This window comes from Gorilla gorilla, chromosome 15 (assembly GCF_029281585.2).
Source record: "Gorilla gorilla gorilla isolate KB3781 chromosome 15, NHGRI_mGorGor1-v2.1_pri, whole genome shotgun sequence".
Taxonomy (NCBI): Eukaryota; Metazoa; Chordata; class Mammalia; order Primates; family Hominidae; genus Gorilla; species Gorilla gorilla.
The window spans coordinates 35,459,024-35,485,272 of NC_073239.2; the positions used below are offsets into that span (position 1 = coordinate 35,459,024).

The following is a 26,249-nucleotide window of genomic DNA, read 5'->3' on the forward strand; positions in this document are numbered from 1 at the left end:
TTTTTTTGTTTTTTTTTTTTTTTGAGAGAGAGTTTCGCTTTGTCTCCCAGGCTGGAATGCAGTGGTGCGATCTTGGCTTACTGTAACCTCTGCTTCCCAGGTTCAAGCAGTTCTCGTGCCTCAGCCTCCTGAGTAGCTGGGACTATAGGTGCATGCCACCACACCCTGCTGATTTTTTTGTATTTTAGTGGAAACTGGGTTTCACCATGTTGGCCAGGCTGGTGTCTTAACGCATGATCTCAGGCAATCCGCCTGCCTCGGCCTCCGGAAGTGCTGGGATTACAGGCATGGGCTACCATGCCCAGCCTCAATTTTAGTTTTTTAAAAAATAAAATTGCACCACATTGTCAGTTTAAAATTTTTATCTTTGGTAAAGATCAACACTGACATATGGGAGTGTGTGTATTGTTGAATACCATGACAAATGAGTAATGTTAAAGTTATTTGGGGCTGCACACGGTGGCTCATGCCTGTAATTGCAGCACTTTGGGAGGGTGAGGCTGGTGGAACACTTGAGGTCCAGGAGCTCACGACCAGCCTGGCTAACATGGTGAAATCCCATCTCTACTAAAATTACAAAAACTAGCTTGGCTTGGTATCGTGTACCTGCAATCCAAGCTACTTGGGAGACTGAGGCATATAAAGAAGAAAAGCCAGGGATTTTTTTTTTCCCTTTCTTAAAACAGTCTTGAATCCAGTCAAGTTTCTGAATTGTTGATTGATCTAGGACTCAAGCAACCTGCTTGTTACAGACTAGATTCTTTTTGACTGAGAAAGTTTTCAGGTGCATTTTCAAATTGTCTTTCCATGAAATGTCTGGTTTTGTGTTAAGATAGTTTCCTAATGAAATCATCAAGACACACCACTTTTCCCCTTAATATGCAACATTTCATTAAGATGTCAAATGTTATTCCTCTTAAAATAAATATGTACATTTAATGTATTTTTTCTTCGTGGAGCCATTTTCAATCAAATGGCTTAGAATTTACAAAAATATCCCTAAATACTAATATTTGTAATGCTTTCTGATAGAATATTACAGAACCAATTATTGATTGATGCCATTGGCTCAGTATAGGAGCTATTGCTACCTGTTCTTTGGTAGTAGGTATGTTTGTGTTTGTGGTGTTCCCCAACCCATATCAGTGATCTTTGGACAAGGCTAACCCAACAATGTGGTAATAATCTATTTCCATTTTTTTCTCCCTTAATTACCAGAATTATATTTTCTTTAAAATTTATGTTAGAGTTTCCCCATGTGGTGAATACCTTGTATAGCTCCAGTGGTGAGCAAATGAGCATACTGGTTTACCATTTAGTCGTTTTATATTTTAAATGAGTGGTGCTTGCAGTTGATAGTATCCGGGTAAACTGATGCTAGACTAAGATAGCATGTTTGTGGTGAAGTACTTGCAAATAACATTAGAAATCATCGATTTCAGTTTAGAAATAAAACACAAGCTACAAAAATTTTGCTGGTTGATTTATTTTTAAGCACAAAATCAAGAATTCCAACTATGTTACGAACATTTTGAGGCAAGGACTACTTCCTCAGATGTGAATGAGAGTCCATTTCTGCCTGAGCAGCATTCTTTGTAACTAAAAGCCCCACCGGCTGAAATATTTTGAAATATTTTTCTTCAGAAAAGTAGAGAATTTGACTCCTAATTGTGTTCATGGGACTGTTAACATAGATTCAAAACAAAACTGTATTACTTGCTTCATTTTGGCTATGGTCAGATGAAATAGTAGGTTTTAAAAGGAAATTCCAGTGATAGTACGGAACTAGCTAGCTAGCTAGTTTAACAGATTTTATTGTTTTCGGTCACAATTTGACATATTGTTATTTAAATTTTAATGTAAACCCGTGTTAAACTTTTTTATATCAGTTTTTTTTATCTACATAGTTAAGTTTGAGGCAGATGTCTGTCATCAGTTGGTAGTTAAGTATTTACTGGAGATAGAATGGAAAAAACTGCTCCTTTGGTTCTCTTAATTTTTGTTTTGTGACGGAGTCTTAATCTGTGATCCATGCTGGAGTGCAGTGCTGGGATCTTGACTCATTATGAACTCCGCCTGTTAGGTTCAAGCGATTCTTGTCCGTCAGTCCCCGGAGTACCTGAGATTATAGGAATGTGCCACCACACCTGGCTAATTTTTTGTATTTTTAGTAGGCACTGGGTTTCACCATGTTGGTCAGGCCCGTCTCCATGTCCTGGCCTCAAATGAGCCGCTCTCCTTAGCCTCCCAAAGTGCTGGGATTACAGGTGTGAGCCACCCTGTCCGGCAAAACAGATTATTTCAATCTGTTAACATTTTTAAGATGAGAATCAGCTGTGGTCCATTAAATGGTCCACGTACCAAATGATAGCTTTATTATTAATAGATTAACGTCTACTCTGGTGTAGTGTTGACATGTATTACTAGGTTTTTTGAGACCCAGGAAATGTCACTGTTTGCAGCTAATGTCTTATGGTCAGAATTTCCATTTAAGAAGCTTCCCTTTGAAAACCTCTTCTTAGTACATGTCTTGTAATGCTTTTACTTTGGAATTGGGGTAGACATTCTTTGTCTCTCTCTCTTTTTTTTTTGGTGGTGGAGGAGACAAAAGTTTTTACTCTGTCGCCCAGGCTGGAGTGCCATGGCTGTCTACAACCCCCGCTTCCTTCCTGGGTTCAAGCAACTCTCGTGCCTCAGCCTGCTGTGTAGTTGGGATTACGGGTGTGCCACTGCATCCAGCTGGTGTGTTTTGCTGTTTTTTTTTTCTTTTTCTTTTCCTTTTCTTTCTTTCTTTTTTTTTTTTTTTTTAAGACGGAGTCTTGCTCTGTCACTGAGGCTGGAGTGCAGTGGAATGATCTCAGCTCACTGCAACCTCTGCCTTCCAGATTCAAGCAATTCTTCTGCCTCAGCCCTCCTGAGTAGCTGGAATTACAGGCGTGTGCCACCATGCCCGGCTAATTTTTGTATTTTTAGTATAGACGGGGTTTCCCCATGTTGGTCAGGCTGGTCTCAACTCCTGACCTCATGATCCACCTGCCTCTGCCTCCCAAAATGTTGGGATTACAGGCATGAGCCTCCACGCCTGGCTGGTGTATTTTGTCTTAATCTGTTCAGGTGATTAATGTCTCTAGAGTGTTTTAATTTCTTAATCTGACTAGAGTTTATACCAACACCATCAAGTTTGATTATGGGTGCAGTTACAATTCTCCTAGGGTTTAGTCCTTGTTCCCCTGGTAAAAGATTTTAAACAGCCTAGCCTTAATCAGTAAGTAATCAGCTATTGTTGCCTCATCTATTGTATAGCTTTCTCATAGTGAGAATGTCCGCTTAATTTTTAGCTGGTGCTTGAAGTAGTCATACTGAGCTTCTTAATATATATCCCTTTTAACTTAAAGGTTGTCACACTATGTATGTTTTTTTTCTATTTTCACACTTACCCTCCTGAACATTTTTCGAGGCAAGGACTACTTCCTCAGATGTGAATGAGAGTCCATTTCTGCCTGAGCAGCATTCTGTGTAACTAAAAGCCTTAACCGGCTGAAATATTTTGAAATATTTTTCTTCAGAAAAGTAGAAAATTTGACTCCTAATTGTGTTCATGAGACTGTTACATAGATTCAAAACAAAACTGTATTACTTGCTTTATTTTGGCTGTGGTCAGACGAAATAGTAGGTTTTAAAAAGAAATTCCAGTGATAGTACAGAACTAGCTAGCTAGCTCATTGGTTTAGATACGGGTGCCGGTGAAGGTTTGTGGCTTAGGAGGTAGATTAGATATTTATTTCCATTGGACTGAGGCTTAAGCTCAGTTTAATGCTCATGGATATGGATAACTCATTTTGATTCACCTCCAGAAATTGTCGTTAAGCAATTTGTGTTTGTGCAAGTGTTACCATCTCTCACAAAGGATATGAGTTTCTGAACACTGATATTTTATAGTTTCTGTATCATTATACTTTGAAAGATTTTGGTCAAAAAGACCAAAAGCTTTATGTCAAAATGGGAAAGTAGTGATAATAAAAAGTTACTCAGTATCTTTTTCTTGCATTAATTCCCATGAATGGATTAAACTAAGAGATTAACCATACTTAGGGGAAATGCAAACTTTTTTCTGTTTTCTTTTTTTTTGAGACAGTGTTGCTCTGTTCCGCATGAGTGCAGTGGTGCAGTCATGGTTCTCTCACCTCCTGGGCTCAACCTGTCTTTCCATCTCAGCTTTCCTTGCTCTTTATTAATTTAGGAAAATGTTCCTGTCCACAGCCACTCCTGGGACAAGATTAAACATTGCTTTGTTGAAATAGTGTGGAAACACTTTTAAGTTAACAGAGGAGAGAATTAGCAATGAGATCTTGTAAATGTTTTCACTACAGGAAGATTGGAGATATTACAACTCGGAATAACTTGCCACTATTGTATATATATAAGAGGGAAAATCATCACAAAGGTGATTAATAATATTTTTAAAGTTCTTGACTATCACATTTGTTTTTAAAGAAATATTGGGAGTTAGAACAGTTGGTAGGTGTATTTTTATAGAGTACCTGGGCCTTTGCGTTGTTAGTTGCATTTTTAAAAAGCTTGTAGAATTGAAGACCTTTTCATATGTTGCCATAGGTTCTCATATGGAAATGACAATGTGGAATGTAGAAAGTTTAGAACTGATGTCCATGTAAGAAGTATTTTGTTCTGTTTTGAATTTTCTCTTTACAAATGTAAGTGTACCAAGCCACTGGTTTGGTGTATCTTTATCAATCACTAGGATACTAAGTTTAAGACATTTGAAATTAAGATTTCTAATAGAAACAGCAATTAGTTGAGCAACCAGTGTTTACTGAGTGCTAAGTGTGTACTGGCCAGTGAATTTAGACACAGGTGAGTAGTGAACAAGATAGACAGTGGTCTCTGCCCTGTTGGAATTAAGCGTAAATTTAGTTAGAAATGATACTACCTGTTTTTATATGAGGTATTTTTTATCAGTAGTATTTATACCCAGCCAACACATTTTGCTATGATTCCCTCGGTTACATGAAATTGCCCTGATTTTATAGATCTGAAATTTTATATGGTTCAACCTTATATCACTAGTTGTAATAATTCGTGTGCTTCTGTGGGTGAAAAGAATCAGAGATTTCGCTAATGCCATATACCACTGTTTATATACCCTTTTAATTGGAACATTTTAAAGAGTATTTGACCTTATGTGAATTGTTTATTGTAATGTATATTTGAAAATAATAAGATCCAGACAAAGGCTATTCATTATAATAAATGCCCTGTTAATACTGATACTAGTACAGAGGAATCATTTATATCCAGTGCCAAAGGCCAGCCAACCATATAATTTGATATATGTATTATTTTCCTGAGGAAAAGTTGCTACAGTATTACAACTATTTTATGTGCCTAGGTAAAGAAATAATGGGATAAGATTTCTAAACCCCACTGTGGAGGTTTTTGCTGGCCTTCTTAATGAAATTTAATAAAAGGAAACGACTAGAGACAATATTCACTTATTATTTATCATAAGGTCTGTTGAATTGTGCTGAGTTAATGTTAGGTTTGAATGAATTCCATCTTCCTCTTATCCAATAGGATGTACAGTTACCCAGCACGTGTACCTCCTCCTCCTCCTATTGCTCGGGCTGTAGTGCCCTCGAAACGTCAGCGTGTATCAGGAAACACTTCACGAAGGGGCAAAAGTGGCTTCAATTCTAAGAGTGGACAGCGGGGATCTTCCAAGTCTGGAAAGTGTATGTATTATTTCATTTTGTGATTTTTGATATCTCTTGTGTTTTGAAATAGGGAAGCTAATGCAGTTACAATATTTTTGTGCCACATGACTTTGTGTATTCAAAATAATGGAAGAGGCTGGGTGTGTGGTGGCTCATGCCTGTAATCCCAGCACTTTGGGAGGCCCAGCGGGTGGATCAGCTGAGGTCAGGAGTTCAAGACCAGCCTGTCCAACATGGAGGAACCCCATCTCTACCGAAAATACAAAAAATTTGCCGGGGATGGTGGTGCGTGCATGTAATCCCAGCTAATTGGGAGGCTGAGGCAGGAGAATCGCTTTTACCCAGGAGGCGGAGGTTGCAGTGAGCCGAGATCGTGCCATTGCACTCCAGCCTGGGTGACGAGCAAAACTCCATCTCAGGAAAAAAAAAAAAAAAATCCAAAATGATAGAGGAGACAAGATTGTGATTGAGTGGCCAATTCTAGACTGCAACAGCTAGGTAATTTTAAAAATGTCATTTGACTTTATGTAGTTGAGGTGTGTGTTAAGTTCCTGAGATTTTTTTGTGTTATTTAAAAACTAAAATTCAGACAGTGTTCAGTATGTTGATTTTTTTTTTTTAACTTTTCTATATTGAACTCCTCCTGTAACTGGAAATATGGAAGGCAGTAAAACATTACGGAAGGTCTGATGCAGTGGTGTGTGCCTGTAGCCCCAGATGCTTAGGGGGAGGCTAAGACCCTGGGGATCTAGGCTGTAGTGGGAGGATTTCATGAGGCCAGGAGTTTAAGTTCACTGTGATCATACGTGTGAATAGTCACTGTCCTCAGGCCTGGTCAACACAGCGACAGCCCTGATCTAAAAGACATTAAAAACAATAAAAACCATTACAGAAAGTGCTTTATAATAGAACCAAGGGCCTTTATTACCGAGAAATCTGTACTGGCTTTGTTTCTCCCTGGGTATCTCCTGTGAGCTCCTGATGTAGTCTGGTGGCAGTGTATTTGCTAACTCATATCTTCGGTACATTTGATTTTAATCTAGTATTTTGTTTATATTAAAGTGAAAGGAGATGACCTTCAGGCCATTAAGAAGGAGCTGACCCAGATAAAACAAAAAGTGGATTCTCTCCTGGAAAACCTGGAAAAAATTGAAAAGGAACAGAGCAAACAAGCAGGTAAATGGGTTTTCTGCTTGCCCTGGGTATACAGTTGGGTTAGTTACATAAGGCACTTGAAAGTACATGTTGGAATAGTGGAATATAAAGCAATGTAATATGAAACTTGGGGAGTGTGAATTGGGAAGGGTATTTGTGTGGGAGGATTTAGATTTGTGCTTCAGTTCTGTGATCCTTAGTGGGGATTGTCTACGTCCGGTGGACATTACTGCCCCTAGACAGACTTGTCCTTCTCATCCCCAGTAGAGATGAAGAATGATAAGTCAGAAGAGGAGCAGAGCAGCAGCTCTGTGAAGAAAGATGAGACTAATGTGAAGATGGAGTCTGAGGGGGGTGCAGATGACTCTGCTGAGGAGGGGGACCTACTGGATGATGATGATAATGAAGATCGGGGGGATGACCAGGTGAAAACCACGGGAAAGGAAAGAAAAAGGTGGTGGAGGGGGGCTCAGGGACACATGGAGTGCCTCTAACTCCATCCTGTTTGTGTCTGTTTCTCACAGCTGGAGTTGATCAAGGATGATGAAAAAGAGGCTGAGGAAGGAGAGGATGACAGAGACAGCGCCAATGGCGAGGATGACTCTTAAGCACATAGTGGGGTTTAGAAATCTTATCCCATTATTTCTTTACCTAGGCGCTTGTCTAAGATCAAATTTTTCACCAGATCCTCTCCCCTAGTATCTTCAGCACATGCTCACTGTTCTCCCCATCCTTGTCCTTCCCATGTTCATTAATTCATATTGCCCCGCGCCTAGTCCCATTTTCACTTCCTTTGACGCTCCTAGTAGTTTTGTTAAGTCTTACCCTGTAATTTTTGCTTTTAATTTTGATACCTCTTTATGACTTAACAATAAAAAGGATGTATGGTTTTTATCAACTGTCTCCAAAATAATCTCTTGTTATGCAGGGAGTACAGTTCTTTTCATTCATACATAAGTTTGGTAGTTGCTTCCCTAACTGCAAAGGCAATCTCATTTAGTTGAGTAGCTCTTGAAAGCAGCTTTGAGTTAGAAGTATGTGTGTTACACCCCCACATTAGTGTGCTGTGTGGGGCAGTTCAACACAAATGTAACAACAGTGTATTTTTGTGAATGAGAGTTGGCATGTCAAATGCATCCTCTAGAAAAATAATTAGTGTTATAGTCTTAAGATTTGTTTTCTAAAGTTGATACTGTGGGTTATTTTTGTGAACAGCCTGATGTTTGGGACCTTTTTTCCTCAAAATAAACAAGTCCTTATTAAACCAGGAATTTGGAGAAAAAAAAAACCCTGGTTTTTTATTTTTGTATTTTATTATTGTTTACTTCAAACTTTGTTTTACAGCGTCCTCCACAAAACCTCTAGAATGCACTAGATATATTTTTCTTGGAGTCATAATCACGATGCATACCAACACAACACTACTCAAATTATATTTCATTGAGATGCATGTTGCATTGAGGAGTCAACTTGACATAGAGTGGAGACTTTTTCAAAATGGCTTTTACATCCTAATGAAAGTTTGGGAAGTATATCCTCTCTGCCTTTTCATCAGTGCTTTGTGGTCCAGCTGGCACCCTTTTTGAGGTTTGTGTTTTGTGCTAAATGGTTTTGTCCTTAAATAGGAGAGGCTCAAAAACATCAAGATTTCAGCAAAATTGCAACAGCTGCATAATGGAACCCCCCTGCTTCTATTTTGTTCTTTTAATTAGTATTTATAGCCCCAGTTACCTTCTGAATTCTGAAGTGTATATACCTCCATGTTCCTGAAAACAAGAAAACTTACTTCCTGATATTCCATAGACTGCCTTCCCAGGTGATTGAGAACATAGAGAATGTTACACATTTATTTTACTCTAAATGATCTTTTACCCCTGTTAGCTAATCTTTGTGTTTTCCTCAACTTTATTAATTACAGCGATTGCATTTTTAGCATCCAGTTGTAAGATGAATATATTAAACAGCTACCAGTGTTGGTGATACCTCATCCTTGAAAGGCTTAGTTCATTTGTGTTTTATACTTCAGTTTTTCCAGCACAGCAGAAAATGCCGCTTATAATTTTTGTGCACGCAAACCTTGGATTCCCCTGTAAAGTTGCTATTGTTTCATAGCATGCGGCACTGGCCTTTTTTCTTCCTACTCATTACGGGCAAAACTCATGTCTTATGAGGATTTTATAGATCATTTTCTGTAACAGGTGACAAAAGCAGAAAAGAATGAAGAGGCTGAAGTATGAACTACCCTTGGAGCCCATATACATGATATAGGCAATTTCTTTTGTATGTTAATTCGGTCAAAAATACTACCCACTTGATGTTTTCTAATCTGATGTGAGCTCATGTTACACAGACTTTTAGTAAGTAACCCACGACTAGAAAATAAACTGGATGCTTAGGAGAGAGAGTGTCAGATGTATAAGATGCTAATAAAACCTGTTTAATATTATGTTGTTAGCTGTAAGTTTTTGGGAAATACTGGACAAATTAGTCCACAATCAAGTGTCTACTTTTCCCTTCACTGTAGGGCCTCTTTCCCTGCACAGAGCAGTCTGTTTAGCTGTGAACACCACAATCTGCAGATGCTCAAGTCCCTTACATAAAATGGCATAGTATTTATATGTAACCTATGCATATTCTCCTGTATATTTTAAATCATCTCTACATTAAAATACCTGATAAAATGTAAATGGTATGTAAATAGTTGTAACTACTTTTTTTATTTATATTTTTGTTAACCTTTGTTAGTTTTTTTTCTTTGCTAGTATTTTCGATCTATAGTTGGCTGAATCTGCATGTGCAGAACCCATGAACATGGAGGGCCAACTATACATTTTATTCTAGGAAAGCAGGTATTGAATGAAGCTGTGGAGAGCACTTTTTAATATTAGGTTGGTGCAAAAGTAATTGTGGCTTTTGCCATTACTTTTAATTAGCTGCAATTACTTTTGCAAATAGCCGTAGAGCATGATCACAGATTGAAAATCTATACACACATATGGTAGGGTTATTGTTGGAATACTGACATGTCTAGTTTGTGTTGATGGGGAAGTCATTTCATGCTCTTGGTTTTAGGATACGCTACTGTGGCTTAAATTTCCTCGTGTTTAAGACAACAGTACTCTAGGCTTTCTATAATCACAGGTGTACTCATTGAATACTTTGACATTTAGGTTCCTAGGCCAAAACTGTAGCAAAGTAAAGAGACCAGGATTGAAATACCACATGGTAAAAGGCTTTTTAAAATCTGATCTAATGCAGATAAGTACAGGCTTTCTGGGAAAGGGGCTAGTGTTTTTAAAGGCCATTTATCAGATGATATGCTTATAGTCAGTGTGACATTACTTAAGCCTGGGCCCTGCAAAGTAAGAATTGAGTTGGCTCAATAGAAATTCAGAATAGTAGGCATGGCAGTGCAGGTAAAGGGGTTAGATCTGACAGTAATAATTGAGTGATTTCTGATTTAATAATTGAGGGATTTCAGATTGATAGTCTGATTACACTGCACTAGTGGAAGTAAGATTTAAAAGTAAAAACATTTTAAAAGTAAAAACATTTTAATTTGGGATAAAATTCGGAACACAAGTTTCTCAGTATGCCATGAAATCTAAGAAAATGTCCTGCAATCATTCAAGAATGCAGTTTTCATTTCAGGGTTAGAAAGCAGGAGGGGAGGTAGATAAATAAAAAAAATCCTTAGTAACATTTTTTTCTGGTGCTGCATAACGTATAATTGGGAAACTTCCTCTGCCTAGGGTACTTAATAAATTGCTGCTGTCTCAGTGGGATGAGCTAACTGGAAGCTGTCAGGTGGGAATGGATGCTAAATTTGGGATTCTTAAAAGGAGGGCTCCTCTTGTATTTCACTTCTGATGTTAATATTACCCCAACATGCAAAGACTGTGTGATTAGTACCTTTAAACCACTTACGTGGTTTAAAGCCTCTTTTTCAGAGGGAACCGGGTGTAATAGAAAAGGAAAATAATGTAAATGGGAAGAAAAAGGTGGTAAATTGGAAGGAAATGAACAGGTGTCAAATTAGGATTGGGAAGAATGTAATAGTACAATAGATGTAACCATCATTTAAGCCATAAGATAACCATGAAGTGTCAACATACGAATCTACTATAACTTGGCAGTATGTTTTATTCGTTAGGGGAAGCAAAACCCGGTGTATAATATAGAAAGTACAGAAGTAGAGCAGATGATACACTATATACAAGTACTAGTGTTTTGAGATAACCTTGATGAAACAACGTGCTTTTGGAAGTAGTTGCAGGATAGAGAAATCGTGTATATTTAATGTGATCAGCTCAGGAACATATGCCTGGCCTGTCAGCATTGACTGACCAATTTTATTTCAGGGGAAAACCAGAAAGCATACTTATTCCTACTGACAGTTGACCTTTTTATTTATTAGGAGAATTCAGCTACACTGTCAAATGGAGTTTCAGTTGCCGGACCCTAGTTCACATCACATTGACCAAAAAAATGCATTTCATAGGAATTTAGAAGCATCCAAGAAAAAGTACCCTGACCAGAAAACCAGTCGACAGTAGTAAACATATGATGTAGATAGAAATGATTGACCAGTAAATGAGTTACATATAATATGTGGATTATGGTCTGAGCACCTCATTCACACTAAGAAGGAGCACTCTGTTGGAGAATTCTAGTGTTTGGAGAGAACTTGGTATAAAGTAAAAATGTAGCCAGTTGAACTGCAGAGTAAAAGAACGTAGACATACCTGACCAGACAAAAGCTTTCCAAGTGTTAGGAGACAGGAAGTAAATAAAGTAGAAAATTGCAGAATTTGTGTTTGCATTAGTAACTTTGAAGTTAAATCTCAATTTTGAAAAGCAGGGCTTCTTTATTGGAGTTAACGCCCTTTGTGAGTAGAACTACAAAGCATAGTAAGAGGAAGGGGAGAACAGTGTAAGGGGGTGAATGCAAACGACAAAGGGATTAGTAGGAAGGAGTTGGAACCCAAGATAAATGCAGATAGGAAGAGGAAAGCATGTTTGGATTGTTTTTTCAAGTGGCACTCAGAAATAAAAGTTTGGAGAAACATGGCCCTGAAGCTCTGACAAATTTGCATTTGCAAAAATAACTCCTACAAGACTTTCAGAAGTCTAGGAAAATTGTGGCTTTTGGATTATTACATTACCAAATTTGTGGAGTTGTTTAATAGGTTTTCAATGTGCATTAAAATTTCCTGGGAGCAGGGGGATGGGCTTTTAAATTCTGATGTCCAGGTGTGTGCTCCAGGCCTACTAAATCTCTGGGGTTGGGACTCTTCGATGTTTTTTAAGTTGCCATAATTCCAATTTTTGGCCCAAATTGTGAACCACTCACACCAAAGGCAAAACAAAACAAAAAACCCTGTGTGATAAAGAGGGGTGAGGATTAGGAAAGGACACAGGGGTTTCAAGAAACGGTGGCTGGGTGGCTGGCCAATAAGTTTAGTAGAGGGATGACTGTATATGTCAGGATTAAGTGCAGTAAGAGGACATGTGAGTGGTATGTTTTCATCAAAGAACTGAAGGCAGCTAAAAGGGCCAAGGTGTACCCTCATTAAAGTCTAGGCCCCAGAGTAAAGAAGGCACCCAAAGAGTCATCTGGTGGTTAGGGAGGGGAAAAAATTCCTTGTTATCAACGCATGTTATAGTGAGCTGTTAAAGCTATAGTACTGTCAGTAAAACTTTGTGGCGATGGAAGTGTTTTATGATGCATTGACCAGTATAACAACTGGTGACTTTACTGAGCCTTGAGATGTGGCTAGTGTGAAGAGTTAGATTTAAATTTTTATTTAGAGACGTGTGACGTGAGACTACTTTATTGGATAGTTAAGTGCTGTAGAATATTGAGAAGTTTCCAGACAAGTGCTGCTAGTGGTTACTAACTCAAACGTACATGAACAAATGTGACTCCAAGATTTTGTGTGCCCTGAGTTCATTGATGTTTTCTTTCGTAGACCTTAGGCTTCAATATTGAAGATTTCCCTAGTGAGGGCATCTTCAATGGGACGATATGGCAGGCTTAATCCATGTTGCTCACACCTTCATATAGCAGTGCCTCTTACAGAATAAACTATTGTTAAATAGGAACCCATCTTGTCAATCAGTTGCTTCATGCCCAGGGAAGAGAGTATGTTTTATAGGCTTCGTATGTGTGCAGCCTGTTAGGCCAGCGTTTAATTGACATAGACTGTTGTTTCTCAAACAACAGTTCTATTATGTACGTATGCAAGTAATTTCTGTGCTTCAAGGAGCTTCAGAGAGATTGCCTTGTTCAAAACCCTATGGTTATTCAAATGGTAGAGCCAAAAATTTGATCTATGTTCTGACTTAACTCCATGGGCTTTGGACCTTGGCAGAGGAAATGGTGTCTTTGAACTGTAGCCTGTAGTCCTAGAAATTGAATAAACTATTTCCTAAATAGAGGTAAGAGACTAGGATCCTAGCAACTTCTCTAAGTTAACAAAAGGGGAAAAATATCCCCATACCATTTTTCTCTTCATTCTATTAATGAGGGCTAGAGTCGTTTCATAGATTGAATAGTTTGAAGAGCATATTGAGAAGTGCCTGGCTAACAGCTGAAAGTCTGCCATTTCATGCGACTTCGTGAGGCTTTAGAAGTGAAGCAGGAATATAGAGAAAATACAGCTTCTCCCACCCACAACGTGTATTTTAAACCATTTCTTCTGGCCCAGAAGACAAACTCTTCCAAATATCTTGGAAAAACCACAGTTTCTACTCTTTGGAGACAAGAGTCTCACTTTAACACCCAGGCTGGAGTGCAATGGCGCAATCGCAACTCACTGCAACCCCTGCTCTCAGGTTCAAGTGGTTCTCCTGCCTCAGCCTCGTGAGTAGCACTCGACACCACACCTGGCTAATTTTTTTGTGTTTTTTGTAGAGACGGGGTGTCGCGTGTTGGTCAGGCTGGTCTCGATCTCCGCCGACCTCAGCCTCCCAAAGTGCTGGTATTACAGGTGTGAGCCACTGCGTCTAGCCGATTTTCTACTCTTGATGCCTGCCATGGACTATTACAAGCACCTGGCAGTGACATTGCACGAGTTCTAAAGAAAGACTTGGTCTTTCCCACAGGGACATTAATGTGAGAGAGGTCCAGTGACAAAGATTCAGTCACTTTTGCAGACCCTCACAAGCCACAATAATGAAGTTGCAGTGAATTTGGGACATAGCCTTCCCTCCCCAAAATTCTTGATCCAAGAATCCACCCGTCAAGTTCAATGACTCAGACTCCATTTCTAGTGTGGTCGTTGGTTAACAACTTTACTAGTTTCCATCCAGGCTTAACCTTTCTATGGACCATAATGTCTTGGTGTCTGCAGCATTTATTGTCCCTCCCTGTTTTAAGGATACTTAAGTTTTTAAAGAGGCATAAATACTTCAAAGTCCCCGTTGGCCCTCCTGGGGGAAATTACCTCAAACCACAGGGCAGTCTGCTAAATAACCAGCTAGAGCTAGCTGCCAGCCCAACTTTGCCCAGATCTACAATATTATTCTCGTTACTTTAGTTTACTCATCCCCCCAAACTTAGCTTTCCCCCAGAACTTTATATCCACTCTCCATAAAAGCTTCTGTAGCACCAGCTTGGTCAGTCCCAAGGTCCCAGGTGCCACTGGGGTCTAGTTGACAAAATTGTTGGTATGGTTTGGCTGTTTCTCCACCCAAATCTCATCTGTAATTGTAATCCTCATGATCCCCATCTCCATGTTGAGGGAGGGACTCGGTGGGAGGTGACTGGATCATGGGGGCAGTTTCCCCCATGCTGTTCTTGTGAGAGTTCTCATGAGATCTGATGGCTTTATGAGGGGCTCTTCCCCCTTTGCGTCCTACACAAACCCTGTCTCGCCTGCTGCCACGTAAAACGTGCCTGCTTCACTTTCCGCCATGATTTTAAGTTTCCTGAGGCCTCCCCAGCCATGCAGAACTGTCAAACAAGATCCTTTATAAATTACCCAGTCTTGGGGAAGTTTTATACAGCAGTATGAAAGCAGCCTAAACAGTTGTTTTCATACGTGCTGGAAATGCTGTGATCTGCCCTGCCATTGTCCCCATCCTGGACTGACCCTCAGTATTTTTCCTTTGAGTGGTGACCCAGCTCTTTGCCTTGAGCAGCAGGAGTAGCCCTTGGTAGAATCTAGTTCCCCAGGGGAAATCAAAGCAGCTTTATCTTCTCACTGTTAGCCAACCACCTCTCGAGACAGCCTTAGTGTTTGCTCTTTTATCCCCTCTCACCTGGGAATACAATTGCCCCTGCAGCATAATGGCCCTACTGTTCCCTCACCACCTCCCCCAGCATGGGGATCAGGAATATGGCAGTACTCCTCAGTGAAGTATATGCTGCCTTGTTTTAAGCACTCACCCGAATGTGTAAGGACATCTTTCCTCAAGAGCTTCTCACTTCCTGAGGAGTCTGTAGTCTTCATTCAAATGTCTTGATGGCTCATTTTCCAGAAATCTCTGTAGGTCTTGAGAAGCATTGTCCTAGCTTTGGTTTATCTGAATAGTCCTATTTAAACTTGTCCCACACAGATAGCAGCCTCTTGCTTGCCCTTCTGTTTGTACACTTGTCTATTTTCTCTTTCTTTAAATGCCTTTTGGGTGTTAATACTTCATTGGTGGTTCCATAGCCTTGTCCCCCTTTCTTTTGCAACTTGAAGGCAATTCTCAGTTCTCTTCTTGAGCACATTCATACTTAGCAGCTTCTGAATATCCCACCCACAATTAAGGTACAATCTGGTCACATAACTTTTTCCCTAGGAAGAAATGTGCTACTCAAGACTAATAGCCAAGGTTAAGAACATGCATACTCTTGTATCTGATGTAAATGCATTAGTCTATTTGTTCTGTTTAGAAATAAAGATGGAACATCATATTTTATAGCTACTGTTAGTGCCCATGTGCCTTCTAAATATCTTTTGAATAGTTTTACTTCTCTCCATCTTGACAGCTACCATGCCAATCCAAGCTTCCATCACCTTGCTCCTGGCTTACTGCAGTATTCTCCTGTCTACGCTTCATCCACTTTTATCTCTTTCCAATCACTTGTTCATACAACAGCCATATTGGGTTTTTTTCAAAACACACATATAATCAGGGCACTTCTCAACTTAAAACCATTTCTGGCATTACTTGCCCTTAGGATGACAAAACTTTTTAACACAGTCCACAAGGCCAGAGATAGCCTGACCCTTGCTGATCTGTCCAGCCTCTACTATATGTCCCCTTACTTTCTCTGTTCCAACCACATTGGACTTTGTTCCTCTTACTAGTCATGCTCCCCACCTATTTGGTTCCCTAGTTAACTTCTCTTCATCCTTCAGGTTTCAACTTGTGTCACTTCCTCCAGAAAGCCTACCCTTTCTTTCTTAACCAGGCCGATAGGCTGTCAAAACCAGGAATCTCTTCTTCGTAGCACTACAGTCATACTCATTGATATGTGTGATTATTAATGTGGGGTTTTTTTAAAAATTAGAATGAAACTCAAGAGCAGGGACCACATCTATTACTTGTGATTAATATATTCCTAGTGGTTAGCACAGTGTCTAGACAAAATATATGTTGAATGAATAAATAGAAAAGGGAGAGGAAAAAGGGAAGGATTGACCCTCTGTGAGGCAGTCTTGCAAACAGCAGAAATGCAAAGCAAAGCTGAAGAACTAACTATTCAACACACACCTAGAGGAGCGTTGTAATGTCTTGTGCCTGTCTCAAATGGGTGCATTCTTATGGGTAAGTTTTACTAGTCCAGCTTTCACTGTAATAGTTCACATTCCTCTCCTAGAGTCAGTCTCCAACAAATCCCTCAGTAATTCGTAATCAGTAATCTCATGCCAAGGATGAGAGAGGGGCATTATCCAAAAAGTTGGGTGTGTCCATTTTTTTTTTGAGTCTCGCTCTGTTGCCCAGGCTGGAGTCCAGTGGCACGGTCTTGGCTTACTGCAACCTCCGCCTCCCAGGTTCAAGTAATTCTGCCTCAGCCTCCTGAGTAGCTGGGATTACAGGCGCCTGCCACCTCGCCCGGCTTTTTTTTTTGTTGTTATTTTTAGTAGAGACGGTGTCTCACCATGTTGGTCAGGCTGGTCATGAACTTGTGACCTTGTGATCCGCCCGCCTTGGCCTTCCAAAGTGCTGGGATTACAGGCGTGAGCCACTGTGCCCGGCTGTTCATCTGTTTTTCAATACCTTTAAGTTCAGTTTCCCTTACAAAGCCCACTTTTTTCTTAGTGGGAATCTCTTGTACCACTTAACACCTGCATTCCTTAATTTTTAAAGTTAAAACACTTATATACTATAAAATGGACACATCTTAAGCATACAGCTCGATGAAGATTTACAAAGGAAACATGCCTGTTGAAACACCACTCTGATCAGGATGTGGAACATAACCAGCACTCCAGAAATCTCTCTGCCATCATTACCACCACTGGTTATCCTAGCTACTCTTCTGACTTATATCACCATAGATAGGTTTTACTTGTTTTGAAGCCATCTATAAATGGAATCATGGAAGTTTGGGCTTCCCTGAGAGCAGATCTTCAGAGAAAAAAAACTTGAGTGCAGTAGTTTATTTGGCGTTTGGCTCCAGGATGCAGGAGTGGGAAAGATGGTAGAGAGAGACAGAAGAAAAATCAATAGAAAGGTATTATGGAGGTTGGATATATAATGCTTCCCAGAATTGTCTGACCGAACAGGAGGCTGAAATATTTATCCGCTGGCTCCTGTTTCCAATTGATTGAGGGATGCCCCCAAGGAAGTTAACTTCACTGCAATTCTGAGCTGTAATTGACTTTAATAAGCTCCAACAGCACTGAAAGACATTTGGATTATTTTCAGTTTGGGATAATACTACTATGAACATTCCTGTACATGTCTTTTGAGAACACGCATGTGTACATTTGTGATGGGTATGTAATGGGGTGGAATTGCTGGTTCATAGAATATGTGCATATTCGCCTTTAGATATAGAGGCTGCCACACTAATTTATATTCTCACTATCTGTAAATGAACATTTCTGTTGCTCCACATCCTTGCTGGCACTTGGTATTGATTGATTTCTCTTTTAATTTTAGGCTTTTTAATACGTGTGTAGTGATATCTCACTTGCTGTTTGTTTGCTTTTTGGTAAATTTTTTATTGAAGTATAATTTACATACAGAAAATCACACAAATTGTGTACAGGTGTGATTTTTCACACCGTGAATACATGCAAAAACTGGTATGAAATTAAGAGTTGGAACATCACCAGTACTCCAGAAGCCCCATGCATGTTCTCTTCCAGTTACTATACCGCTATCCCAAGGATGGTCTATTAATTCAACAGCATAGATTTATTTTGCCTGTTTTTCAACTTCAAATAAATGAAATAATATATTATGTACTCTTGTGTCTGGCTTCTTTGACTCAACAGTATGTCTATACAACTCATCTGTATTGTTGCATGTTGTAGTTCGTTCATTCATACTGTTGTATACAGTATTGAATTGTATAAATATACTCTACTCATTCTGTTACTATGCATTTGGGCTGTTTCCAGTTTTGGCTATTATGAATAAAGCTGCTATGAACATTCTAGAATTGTCTTGTTGAACATATGTATTTCTGCTGGGTATAAAGCTTAAAAAGGAAATTACTGGAAAATAAGAGTATTGCCTCATGTTAGCTACCTGCTATTTTCACTGTAATTTCATCTATTCTGGTTGATGTGTAATAGTGTCATATTAACATTTTTTCTTTGCTTTTATAAAATAAATGTTTTTATGTTGGAATGTGAGATTTACAGAAAAGTTACAAAGACAGTACAGAGCTCCTTATATACCCTTCATCCAGTTTCCCCCTTATGTTAATATCTTAATGTTAACATGGTAACTTTGTCAAAACTAAGAAACCAACACTGACTGGCACATTACTATTAACTAAACTCCAGATCTTATTCAGATTTCACCAGTTCGTGTGTGTGTGTGTGTGTGTGTGTATGTATGTGTGTAGTTGTGCACTTTAACCACCACAATATACAGAATTGTTCCGTTGCCACAAAGGAACCCTTGTACTACCCACTTATTGTCACACCTTATCACCCATCCTTTCACCACCTTCCCTAACCCCTGGAAATCACTAATCTTCACTGTAATTTTGTCATTTCAAGAAGTTATGAATGGCATAATATATGTGATACAAACATAGCATATGTAACTTTTTGAGAATGGTTTCCCCTCCACAGTATGATGCTCTTGAATTCCATCCAAGTTTTATTGTATGTACCGATAGTTTTTCGTTTTTTAAAAGATTGCTGTGGATGTACCAGTTTGTCTAACTGCTCACTCATCTATTGTAGGACATTGGGTTGTTTCTAGTTTTGGGCTATTAAAAATAAAGCTGCTATGAACATTTGTGTATAAGTTTTTGTGCATATAAGTTTCCATTTCTCTGGGATAATTGTCCTGGAGTGTGATGGTGGATAATATGGTAAGTATATGTTTAGTTTTATAAGAAACTGCCAAACTATTTCCCAGAGTTGCTGTCTCACTTTACATTCCTACCAACAATAAGAGATGCAGTTCCTCTGCATTTTTGCCAGGATATAGGATTAGCACTAGTTTTTATTTTCACTGTTCTGTCAGAGATATATTGATACTGGTTTTCATTTGTTTGCATTTCCCTAATGGCTAATGATGTTTAACATGTTTTCATGTGCTTATTTGCCATCCATATGTCATCTTTGGTGAAATGTATCTGCGTGCCTCTTGCCCATTTTATAATTGGATTGTTTTTAACCATTGTGTTTTGAGAATTCTTTATATATTCTAGATTAAAGTCCTTTGCCATGTGATTTGCAAATATTTTCTCCCAGTCTATAACTTATCTTTTCATCTTAACAGAGCCTTTTGCAGAGCAAAAGTTTTTAATTTTTATGAAGTCCAGTTTTCCTTCCTTCCTTCCTTCCTTCCTTTCTTTCTTCTTTCTTCAGACAAAGTCTCACTCTTGTCCCCCAGGCTGGAGTGCAATGGCACGATGTCGGCTCACTGCAAACTCCGCCTCTTTGGTTCAAGCAATTCTCTTGCCTCAGCCTCCCAAGTAGCTGGGATTACAGGAGCTTGTCACCATGCCCGGCTGATTTTTGTATTTTAAGTAGAGACTGGGTTTCACCATGTTGGCCAGGCTGGTATTGAACTCCTGACCCCAGGTGATCCACCCACCTCAGCCTCCCAAAGTGCTGGGATTACAGGCGTGAGCCACCACAACTGGCCTATTTTATTTTATTTTTTTTGAGGCGGAGTCTCACTCCGTCGCCCAGGCTGGAGTGCAGTGGCACAGTCTCGGCTCACTGCAAGCTCCACCTCCTGGATTCACACCATTCTCCTGCCTCAGCCTCCCAAGTAGCTGGGACTACAGGTGCCCGCCACCCCGCCTGGCTAACTTTTTTTTTGGTGTGTGTGTATTTTTAATAGAGACGGGGTTTCACTGTGTTTGCCAGGATGCTCGCTCTCCTGACCTCGTGATCCACCGGCTTCGGGCTCCCAAAGTGTGGCGATTACAGGCGTGAGCCACCGTGCCTGGCCTCCATATGAATTTTAGAATAAGCTTGTCTGTTTCTAAAAATATTGATTAGGTTGTAAACAGCCCCACAGGTTCATCTTGCCCGCTGCCTAGACGGAGCCGATTTATCAAGATGGGAATTGCAATAGAGAAAGAGTAATTCACACTGGAGTTTTATTACTCATCAGTCTCCCTGAGAATTTGGGGATTGAAGTTTTTAAGGATAATTTGGTGGGTAGGGAGAAAGTGAGTCTGAGTTCAGACAGGGAGTTCTGATTGGCCAGAGATGAAATAATAGGGAGTCAAAGCTATCCATCCTCTTGTGCTGAGTCAGTTCCTGGGTAGGGGCCCCAAAACCAAACGAGCCGGTTTATTGATCTGGGTGGCATCAGTTGATTCACTGAGTACAGGATTTGCAAAATATTTCAAGTACTTATCTTAGGTTTTATAATAGTGTTGTTATCCACTGGATCAACTTGGGAAGGGTCAGAATCTTGTAGCCTCTAGCTGAGTGAATCCTAAACCATAATTTCTGATCTTTTGGCTAATTTGTTGGTCCTACAAAGGCAGTCTAGTCCTCAGGCAAGAAGGGGGTTTGTTTTGGGAAAGGGCTGTTATTATGTTTGTTTCAAACTATAGACTGTACATTAAGTTCCTTGGCCTTAGTTTGGCCTACTGTCAGGAATGAACAAGAGCAGCTTTAGAGGTTAGAAGCAAGATGGAGGTTAGGTCAGATCTCTTTCACTGTCTCAGTTATAATTTCGCAATGATGGTTTCATTATAATAGGAAATATGTTAGATCTGTATATTAATTTGGGAGAATTGAACATGTTTGCCATGCTTAGTCCTCCAATCCATGAACATGGTATGTCTTTCCATTTATTTTGATCTTTGATTTATTTTATCATTGGTTTGTAGTTTTGAGCATACGGATCCTGTACAGGTTTTGTGAGATTTACACCTAAGTATTTAAGTATTTTTTTAATGATTGCAGATGATATTGTGTTTTAATTTCATCTTCTCCATGTTTATTACTGGTCTATAGAAATATAATTCATTGAGACCAGCCTGAGCAACATTGTGAAACTCCGTCTCTACAAAGAATACAAAAATTAGCCAGATGTGGTGGCACATGCCTGCAGTTCCATCTACTTGGGAGGCTGAGGTGAAAGTCTCCTTTGAGTTTGGGTTGCAGAAGTTGTAGTGAGCTGAGATCATACAACTGCACTTCAGCCTGGGCAACAAAGCAAGAACCTGTCTCAAAAAAAAAAAAAAAAAAAGAAAAGAAATATAATTCATTTTTATATGTTGATCTTGTATCCCGCAACCTTACTGAACTCTTTTACTGGTTTTACTGTTTCTTCTACCACTCTTTTTACTGGAGTACAGTGGCGTGATCTCGGCTCACTGCAATCTTCGATTCCTGGGCTCAAGCGATTCACCTGCCTCAGCCTCCCAAGTAGCTGGGATTACAGGCACCCACCACCATGCCCAGCAAATTTTTGTATTTTTAGTAGAGGTGGGGTTTCACCATGTTGGCCAGGCTGGTCTCGAACTCCTGACCTCAGGTGATCCACCCCTCAGCCTCCCAAAGTGCTGGGATTACAGGCATGAGCCACCATGCCCAGCCTTTTTTTTTTTTTTTCTCTTTTCTCTTTCTTTTTAAGAGATGGGGTCTCCCTACATTGCCCAGGTTGGTCTTGAACTCCTGAATCTCAGGTCATCTGCCCACCTCGGCCTCCCAAAGTGCTAGGATTAGAGGCGTGAGCCACCATGTCCGGCCCTGTTTGTTTTATGATAGCATCCTAATGAGTGTGAAGTGGTATCTCAATGTGGCTTTGATTTGCATTTACCTAATTATTAATGATGTTGAGCATCTTTTCATGTGCTTATTGACCATTTGTATATCTTCTTTGGTGTAATGTTTGTTAATTCAAGTTCTTTGCCCATTTCAAAATCAGGTTGTTTGTTTTAATGTTGTTGAATTGTAGCAGTTATTTATATAGTCTGGATAGCAATTTCTTATGAGATATATGACTTGCAAATATTTTTTCCCATTTTGTGGATTGCATTTTCACTCTGTGGGTAGTATTTTACAGTGTTTTTGAGGGTATCTCTTTTTATAGTTGTTTTGAGTGGTTGCTCTAGGTGTTGCCTTATACATACAAAATGGATTACAGTATACTACTATTGTTTTACCATGTCAAGTGAAATGTAGAAAATTTACCTTATTTATATACCTTACCCTCCCCATTCATAATACAATTGTATTAAATATTTCCTCTACCTATTAGAGAACCTCATTAAATAATTTCATGATTTTTGCTTCTACTGTTAGCAGTGGCAGAGATCTGAGTTACCCCAAGGTACCGGCGGCCTATCTGTATGGGTCCATGGCAAGTTCCAGAGCAGGAATGGAAGTTTATTTAAAAAGGCCTTAGAATAGGAAAGAAAGGAAGGTGCTCTTGGAATAAAAAAAAAAAAGCAGGCACGTGAAGTTTAATAGAGAAGGTCAAATGCCCTGTTTAACCATGATCCTAGGACTTTCGTAAGTTTGTCTCTTTCCCATGATTCTTCCCGTAGGGTGGGCTTTCCGCATGCCCAGTGCTTTCCTTACCCTTTGGAACCGAGCCTGTGCAGTGTGTTTAGGGAGTTATATGCATGCCCAATCTGAGGCTTTCTTCCTTTTTCTGGTGGTGCGTCCCCAGAAAATCATACTTCACCATTTTTGTCTCTTAACATCCATGCCCAGGAAGTTGCTTCTCCCTGGAACCTGCATTCAATTAACAGGTGTGGACCATCAGGAAATGGCCTCTCCCTGGCCCTGCCACATTATCATTTTTAGAGAGGCAATGTGGTAACTGCTGAACCATCACCAGACATTTCTAATGGGTGCAAGGAAAGTCAGTCCTCTCCTGTGCCACTCATGCCTGACTACCTGTAATATTGCCGTCAAATGTAATCTTTTTAAAAACCAAGAAGATAATTTTTTTGTTGTTGTTAACCATGTTTTTACCCTTTCCATTGTTCTTTTCTCATTACTGCTATTTAAAGATTCCTTCTTTTATCATTTTCCATCTGTTTCGAAAACTTCCTTCGGCCATTTTAAAGGATAGATTGGCTGGCAAAAGTTCTTAATTTTCCTTTATTTGAAAATGCCTTGGCCAGATGCAGTGGCTCACACTTGTAATCCCAGCACTTAGAGAAGCCGAGGTGAGCAGATCGCTTGAGCCCAGGAGTTCAAGACCAGCCTGGGCAACATGGTGAGACCCTGTACAAAATTAGCTGGATGTGTTGGCACACGCCTGTAGTACCAGGTACTCATGAGGCTGAAGTGGGAGGATCAATTAAGCCTGGGAGGACAAAGCTGCAGTGAGCTCTGATTGCACCACTTCACTCCAGCCTGGACAACAGATTGAGACCCTGCAAAAAAAAAAAAAAAGAAAAGAACATGAAAGAGAAAGAAAGAAGAAAGAAAAAGAAGAGAAGAAGGAAGGAAGGAAAAAGAAAGGAAAGAAGAAAACCAGAAAAGAAGGAAGGAAGGAAGGAGAAAGAAAAAGGAAAAAAAAAAGAAAGAGAGAAAGAGAAAATGTGTGTAACTGAATTTCCATCCTGCAGGATATTTTATGCACATAAATGTCGGGTTGTCTATTCTCTCAGCACTTGAAAAGTGTGCCACTTCCTTCTGGCCTCTATGATTTCTCATGACATTTGAATTGTTGTTCCCCTCTGCTTCGAGTTGGTATTTGAATTTAAAAAATAATAAAATTAAATAAAAATAAAAATAAATGGATTGTTGTCCCCTTATAGGTAATGCACCTTTGGCTGATTTCAAGATGTTTTCTTTGTCCTTAGTTTTCAAATGTTTGATTATGATGTCCTTGTTCTGGATTTCTTTGGGTTCATCTGTCAAGAGTTTCCTCAGCTTCTTGAATCTACGTTTACGTCTGTTGCCAAATTTGGGGAACATCCAGCCATTATTTTTTTGAAATTTGTTCATCCCCACTCTCTTTCTCTTTTCTAAGACTCTGATCACACAAATGCTAGATCTCTTTTGTTATTTTCCAATGGTACCTAAGGCTCAGTTCTTTTTTTTTTTTCTTCCTATTGTCCATGTAGGGTAATTTCTACTGTTCTGTCTTTATATTTACAGGTCCTTTCTTCTGTTATCTCCATTCTATTTTTTTTTTTTTTTTTGAGACCAAGTCTCACTCTGTTCCCCAGGCTGGAGTGCAGTGGTATCATCTTGGCTCACTGCAACCTCCGCCTCCCATGTTCAAGTGATTCTCCTGCCTCAGCCTCCAGAGTAGCTGGGATTACAGGTGTGCGCCACCACACCCAGCTAATTTTTTGTATTTTTAATAGACATAGTATTTCACCATGTTGGCTAGGCTGGTCTCAAACTCCTGAGCTCAGGCGATCTGCCTGCCTCGGCTTCCCAAAGTGCTGGGATTACAGGCATGAGCCACCGCTCCCAGCCGCAGCTCTCCATTCTATTTTTAGCCATCCAATTCGTTTTCAATTTCAGTTATTGTGTTTTCAAATTTTAAAATTTCCATTTGGTTCTTATGTCTTCTATTTCTTTGCATAGATTTTCTAATCTTTCATTTGTTGTATGCATATTTATAATTGCTCAAAGCATTTTTATTATGTCTACATTAAAATCTTTGTCAGATAATTATAAGATTTGTGTCATCTTGGTGTTGGCATCTGTTGCTGTTACGGGATCCTTGGGGTGTCAATTTTCTGGCCTGAAACCTCTGGCCAGTGGTGCCTTTGCCTGAGTTTTGCTCAGGCCTGCTGGGCTCATTCTGCCCACTTGGGTTTGCAGGCTGCACTCAGCTCACACTACCAGCATGGATCCCACATCTGCTAAGGGTGAGTCAGGCATGGAGTGGTGAGGGGTGTGTGAGCAAGCATGGGGTCCAGCCACTGCTGCAGTCAGACATGCTAGCTGCTGCAGTGGGGCCAGCAGCTCCGGGTGCTGGCAAGGGCCCTGGCTCTCTGCGAGGCTGTGGCTGGACCAGGTGCACTGCAAGCAGCTTCCCTGGCTAGCACCAGGAAATGCAGTGGTGTCTGGAAGCCTGGAGACGCCAGGCACTGCAGGACCCCAAAGAGGGAGTCACAGTCCTGGCTTGGGGAGCTCCCAGGTCTGGGTTCCCTGAGGAGTCACAGCTCTTCTCTCCTCTTCACCCGCAACATGGCAAGCAAGGGGCATGTTTCAGCCCTGTTTGTGTTATAGCTTTTTTAGCTCCACCATTCGGTGGGTCCCGAGTTCTTGTCCTGTGACCAGGAAGAATGAGGTATGCAGACAAGTGGAGGGTGAGCAAGATGAAGAGGAGCTTTATTGAGCAATAGACAACTTACCGGAGACCCACAGCGGGGTCTGCAGCCAGGGTGTCCCAAGAGTGTTCAGCTCCTAGTAGAGAGGAGGCACTAAAGTGGGTTTCTCCTTTCTGCAAGCAGGTCTTCCAGTCCTCTTCCCAGCTCTCAGTAGAGAGGAGGACTTGGAGTGGGTAGCTCCTCTCTGCAGCTGGTTGTCCTGTCGTCTGCTCAGCTCTGGCTGAATCCAGGGCTTTAATGGGTTCATAAAAACCCTCAGAGGGGAGGAAGTGTGCACTATTGGTCCATGGGCAGCCATGGGTGACTGGGAAAAGGCACCACAAGTTCCCACTCCATGGGACTGGCAGCCCAGCCCCCAGTCCTCCTTGGCCTGAAGGTGGGGTCTCACCAGGGACCTACCCCCTTCCACCCAGGAATCTGTCTGCCTCCTGCTGTCATTTATGGTATCCTCC

At 40.2% G+C, this 26,249-nt stretch overlaps 1 protein-coding gene across 33 annotated transcripts in view; it reads left to right on the plus strand.

Annotated features, from left to right (window-relative positions):
• The window catches only part of LOC101124683 (heterogeneous nuclear ribonucleoprotein C), a 70,456-nt gene extending 62,281 nt beyond the window's left edge, over window positions 1-8,175 (plus strand). For 14 of the 33 annotated variants that reach the window (XM_004054885.5, XM_004054883.5, XM_055362411.2 and 11 more), the window contains 4 exons: window positions 5,593-5,750; window positions 6,795-6,908; window positions 7,152-7,312; window positions 7,412-7,781. In XM_004054885.5, the coding sequence (XP_004054933.1) occupies window positions 5,593-5,750; window positions 6,795-6,908; window positions 7,152-7,312; window positions 7,412-7,495 (517 nt within the window). In that variant the 3' untranslated portion in view covers window positions 7,496-7,781. Of the gene's footprint in view, window positions 1-5,592; window positions 5,751-6,794; window positions 6,909-7,151; window positions 7,313-7,411 lie in introns of all 33 variants that reach the window. The other 19 variants (XM_004054887.5, XM_004054884.5, XM_055362403.2 and 16 more) reach the window with 2 other exon arrangements.
• Window positions 8,176-26,249: the final 18,074 nt, after the last annotated feature.